A 6,198-nucleotide genomic window follows, 5' to 3' on the forward strand; every position below is an offset into this window, starting at 1 on the left:
ATTGAACTAAGGCTTAATCCTGATTTAATCTAAGCCCCGCCAGGCCTTAATGTTGAAAGTTCTCCAGCACTGTTGAATTACTGTTAAAACAAAAAGCTCTTTCTGCTTCATATTCATAGACATTAGCCTACCTACACAGCCCACATTAATTTCAAGAGAGATGAGAGAGACAGAAACTTACAAGGAAGCACAAATGCAGTCTTTGACAGGCTACCTATTATATTGCATGCTGCCAAGCTGGTTTTTCACCAGTAAAATGTGTAGAGTTCATAAATCTGGTAACATTTTAGGTTTAAAATGATTAAAGAATGCACAATTCAATTGGAATTCAAACATAAAATTAAACATTTAGGGGTGGTTTTCCATACAGGGTTTAAATTAAGACAGGAATAGGCCTTAATCTAGAATAGTTAATCAAGGCTTAACTCTCTATGGTGTTTCGTCATTTATAAATGATGCAGAGAAAATCGCATTTAAAATACAATAATAATATTCAAACAAAAAGATTATATTTTAGTATTATCTCATATATAAAAAAAAAAAATTAAAAATTAAACTCTGTGCCATGTGCTTGACATGTTTGGCAACAAGGACTTTAAGGCGACATGGGCACGTTCACACGCTGTCAAGTGAATTTTAGACTAAGAAATACATTTAAAAAATAAATAATTGCACATCCAGATGTCTTTTCTAAATTTGTTGGCTATTTTAATGTACATTTTGTAAATTTAATAACTCAAATACCAAAAAAAATTGTTATGCAGCCCTTTTGCCTGCATTTTAGGTTTATGTTATTTGTACATTTTTATGTAAATTTATAGAAGACAGACAGATAAAGCTGCACCTTTTACATAAAGAATTGATGATAGTGATGGCAGTGCATCAGAAAATAAGGTCTTAGTAAAAAGAGAAGTTGAAGATCAAAGAGAACAGAAGCAGTCATGGCTGTCCTTAAGAGTTTTAGCTCAAATATAAAAAAAAAATCCCTACAAAATTAGGTTAACCACCGTGTACTCTGATCAATTATTTATAACTTGTGAACCAAACTGTTATAGATATCTGTTCTGAGATAAATCTGAAAAAGTATACAGTAAAATTCAATATTTTGGAAGTATAATATAATATAATAACCATCGGTTTCAATTCAAGATAATTTATAAATTAGAACAAAGAATGCTGCAACATTAAAAAAATTCACTAAATCTGTAAAACTGAAAACATGCCAGGGTCTAGGCCAATCACAACCAACAGCCCACTAAAATCAGACTACTACAATGCAAACTTCAGAGTCTATGGCCAACAAAGTGTAGATATTTTTGAGTCATTGTTGTCCTCAGCTCATATTCGCTTATATTAAAATACTTTTAAAATGTTTTACTCAGTTCAAGGTAAGGTCTGAAATAAATGTTTTCCAAAAAGGAATTGAGTGCTGAATGTTTGCAATATTAACATCTATACAGCTACTTACATAGTTTTGAGAGGTTTTGAACAGAAAATTAAGCTAAAAAAACGACTCGTTTACTCTTTCTTGCCAACAGCAGCGGCTGCAAAGTACAACTTGAAAGTGCAATGCTGATGCTTCTATAATGGATTCACATCCATGAGCGAGGCAGTTCCATCTCATTTGAAGGTTCTATTTGTTTATTCCTATGGAAGTTGAGCTTCACAGAAAGGAATGAACTGAAAACGCTCAGTCTGTTCTGCACCAGTGGACACATTATAATGGCTTCAAAATGAAAACGCGCGTGCTGCAGCAGTATGTGAATCCAACAATAGATCATGCGCCTGCTGATGCACACAGAGGAAAATAAACTATAAATGTAGCTTTTATGGAGAAAAAAAATAAATAAATAAAAGGCAAAATCAGAGGCTGTTTTGGAGGCTTTTATTTACATACTCAATTTTTACTTCAGAGGAATGAAGCGGGAAGAATGAGTGGCTCCAATACCCGGACGACCGTGTTTAACAGGCTTGTATGTGATGGAGAACTCTCCAAGGTAATGACCAATCATCTCAGGCTGAAAAGAGACAAAATACATATTAGCTGCAACCTGCCGGGTCTTGTAAATTATATTTACTAAAAATAAATAAATAATTAATTAATTCACAATGCATTCAATACAATGTCATTAATATTTAATGTCTTTGTGGGACACACGGTGAGTCCTTGAAATGAACTTTAATACATTCTTCACGAACTTTCAACAGTGCATGATTCATCCCCACCTTGATTTCAACCTGATTGAAGGTCTTGCCGTTGTACACGCCGACCATGGATCCAACCATCTCCGGCAGGATGACCATGTCTCTCAGGTGAGTTTTCACCACCTCTGGTTTCTCCATGGGAGGCGCCTCTTTCTTGGCCTTACGGAGGCGTTTAAGGAGAGACTGCTGCTTCCTCCTGAGGCCGCGGTTCAGCCTCCTCCTCTGTCTGGCACAGTAGAGCTGCATCAGCTGCTCACTAAGGAAAAAAACAGACACTGGCTTAAATCAACATTTCTACACAAGCAGAACTAGATCAATGATAATGACACCTTAATTCAGAACTTTGGCACAGAACAAGTATAGAAGTTTGACGGTCAAAGACTATAGAACAACAAGACGTGTCATTCATTGTTTTGAATGGGAGAAAGTGCAACGCACAATATGGTGGAATAAGTCCCGCTTTCTAAATAAGAACTAAAGGCAATTGGTAAAGCCACAGTGTCACTGCAGCGGCCGTTAGTAGCTCTGGTTTCTACAGAAATAGTCAGACGTGCACTTCCTTAGAGACACGCTCTTAAGACTTCGGATGAGCTTGATCCAGCCTGAAAAACACTTTTTTTTTGTCATTATTCGAGCTTATGAGACAGTTATTGTCAGATTTAATTGGTGATTTCAAATATGAATTTTAATCGAAAGCTTGGCAAACAGCTTGAGAATTTGATGTTTCCCCATTCAAAGAGATAGAAGCTGCAATTGCATGCCCGAAATGACTTGTCTTAACCCTTTCGCACGTAAGTTTCAAATATTCTGGCTGACCCCCCAGCGTGAGTTTTTTTAAGGCGACCGTTATTTAGAACGTATCACTTTATGGTTTCCATGGTGACGCGTCATTGCTTGTTATGTGACACACTGCAGCACTGTATGAATGATAATCTGCTTTCATTTAATTTTTCCTTTTTTATACAACATATTCACAAATTTGTTAACTATAGCATGAAATATCTAATATTCCGATTGCCAAATATGTGCAAGTGGATGTGTTTTGCCGTTTAAACACCTTTATAACAATTGCGTTAGTTGAGCTATATGAGCGATGGGCGCCGCCATGTTAGTTTGCACCGCACAGAGAATCGGATCTGTTGGATTTACAAGCCGTGAATTTATCCACTTCTCCTGAAATACATGAAAGTAAGTGTGCCGGTGAACTGGGGAAGAATAGAGTAAGCTTTTAAGTTACTTTCACAATGTATATCTGATATGAATTAAACGTGTTGTCAAGTTATAATGGAAAGGGTTGTTATTTCCACTTCTATAGACATCATTGTGTATAAATATATTGTTTAGTTAGTACTTATGTGCATTTAAATGTCTGAAACCTGAAATGAACATTTGGTTGAAAACACTGCATATATGTGATATGCAAAGCGCTGCGCGCGTCGGTCTCTGGTTTAGCGCCAGTTAAAGCGCGCACGCACATTTGAATTTGGCAGTTGATCACGTAATGCACTGAACGTTCTAATCACACCAGTCCACACCACACCACACGGCCAGTCAAGACTGATCACACCGGTGTGACCGTACGCATCAAAGGGTTAATGGGACTTGGATACAGTACAGAAGCGCATCTGTTTAGAAAACATCCATTCTGGCTGTCTTACATACTATGAGATTTGAGATGCGGTAGAGGGAGGCATTTTGACTATCGATTCTGTTCAGAAAACCATATGACTTGAAGTACTGACATTGCACAGTATGGACTACTTTGATGGTGCTTTGTCAATTTTACAAACTGTTGCATGAGAAAGATCTATGGAAGCTTGTTTCTGCCACAATAAAAAATTAAAAAAGGTAAACATTTTTTTTCCTCTCACAATTCTTACTTTTAAAATTGTGAGATTGAAACTCGCAATTATATACTTTTTTTCATAATTCTAGCTTCCATCTTACAGACTTTATCCTTCAGAAACCCACCACAGAATAAGAGGTAACTGCAATCTTTTCTAAATCTTGTAAGAAATAAGTCAGAATTGTGAGTTTATATTCAGACTTTACCAATTAGAACTGCGAACTTACCAATTCTGAATTGTGAACAAAGATCAGAATTGCGAGATAAAACCACAATTTTCTTGATTTTTTTTTTCTCCCATAGAGCACTATGGAAGCTTGTCTGCACCACTGATTAAAAAAAAAAAAAAAGGTTATTACAACTTTATATTGCAATTATGACTCGCAATCGTGATTTTTAAAGTCTAATTCTGAGGGTGATGCCTTTTTTTCTCAGAATTGCGAGTTTATCGCTCACAATTCTGACTTTTCTCAGAATTTACCCTTTGCCTTGAGTTTGATTGACAAGCGATCCAACCAATCATAACTCAGAATCCGCCATTTTGTCCGACAAAGCAGTCAGGAGTTAGATTACCTTGGTGGATTTGAACTTGAAAAATGTTGTGATTGCATCTTTCCGTGTTTGAAACAACATTCCTTCATGTTCATTTGATGCTATAAATGATTTAGTAGGAAGAGATGATCGGTTTACGAGCCTCTTGAGCTGAGGCGCTACAGCAATCTGTCACGACACATTAAAAGAGCCACAAAATGTTTTTTATTGTTCGAATTTCTTTAAAAAAAAAAATTACATAATTTTAAAGCTGGGACTGTGTTTAATTTCATAAGTAACCTGCTCTGTCTTGTCTGTCGACGTGTGGTCAGTGTCCTCTTTGCTCCGCTGTGTATTTTTCACTCTGTGTGTCGTGACAGCGCCATGGCTTTCAGGACAAATCAGCAGTAACTAAGGGGAACGGGTCTTTGCGAAGGGTCAATTGCAAGATATAAACCAATTATAACTAGCAATTGCGAATTCATATCATGAAATTCTTACTTTATAACATGCAATTCTGAGAGAAAAAAAAAAAAAAGATTGCAAGCGATAAACTCGCAATTCTGAGAAGTCATAACTGCAATACAAAGTTGAAATAACCTTTTATTTACTCAGTGGCGGAAACAAGTTCCATAGAGAACAGCCAGGACATTCCACCTAATCTTTTGCTTTCCTCACAAAAAAGTCAGTTTTGAAACTCAGTCATTTCAACTGACTTTTTTTGTCAGTTGCCAGTGTCTTGCTCCTTGTTTCTTTCCTCGTTAATTCATTCACTTGATGACACTTTCCCTGGACGCTTTACACGCAATGTGAAGCAATAGAAGCTCGACTCACTAGGACATGTCCAGCAGCTGGTCCAGGTCCACACCTCTGTAGGTGAATTTCCTGAAGGTACGCTTCTTCTTCTGCTCAACGTCCGCCTGTGGGAATCACAACCACCGTCAATCAGCCGCTTTTCACGGGCTTTTACTTAGCCGTTAGCGTCTTAACCAACAAATAAACACTGACTAATAAAATAAAAAGATCATTTTCTACTTAATCACGTTACACAGGAACACAAGAACAAACAGTCTGAGAATCCATCACGCTGCACTGAGAACTACATCGCACGACTGAAGCTACTAATCGAACGAGCATCTATCTAAACATTCATCCCAGGCGAAAAATAACGGCCTGAAAACATGCATTAATTCTTAAATATGCCTTATTCATATTATCTAATCTAATATACATCATGATTATAGTAGATTCGTTTGGATTATTGTCGTTTTATTATTCACAAATAAGAGGTGAACCTACCATCTTGAGAGACTCCCGGAAAAGGAAGGAGGCAGGAGATACGCGATAATATCGCGAGAGTTCAGTGAATATTTGACGAGTTTAGTAAGTCTCCCTCTAGCGGAGAGGAGGAAAAAAATATTATTTTATGTTGTTGACATGAGAATGCGGTTTTATTTTTTGAGCAAATCAATTAATGAAATCAAAATGTTGTTAATTGATCCGTAAAAACGAGAAATCCACGCACTAAATGCACTGTGGCGTCGATGAAACTGTGCTTGGGTAAAAATTAATAGTTTTATTCAGTAAAAACGTATTAAATGTATCAAAAGTCAGTG

The 6,198-nt window shown here is 36.7% G+C and overlaps 1 protein-coding gene across 1 annotated transcript; it reads right to left on the bottom strand.

The window, feature by feature from the left end:
• Positions 1-1,870: 1,870 nt before the first annotated feature.
• Positions 1,871-5,558, bottom strand: rps15 (ribosomal protein S15). The gene is made up of 3 exons (XM_067387457.1): positions 5,417-5,558; positions 2,227-2,461; positions 1,871-2,018 (listed from the first exon to the last, which is right to left on the bottom strand). The coding sequence occupies exons 1-3, from the start codon at positions 5,422-5,424 to the stop codon at positions 1,905-1,907; spliced, it is 357 nt and encodes a 118-aa protein (XP_067243558.1). The 5' UTR covers positions 5,425-5,558; the 3' UTR covers positions 1,871-1,904.
• Positions 5,559-6,198: the final 640 nt, after the last annotated feature.

This window comes from Chanodichthys erythropterus, chromosome 6 (assembly GCF_024489055.1).
Source record: "Chanodichthys erythropterus isolate Z2021 chromosome 6, ASM2448905v1, whole genome shotgun sequence".
Lineage (NCBI taxonomy): Eukaryota > Metazoa > Chordata > Actinopteri > Cypriniformes > Xenocyprididae > Chanodichthys > Chanodichthys erythropterus.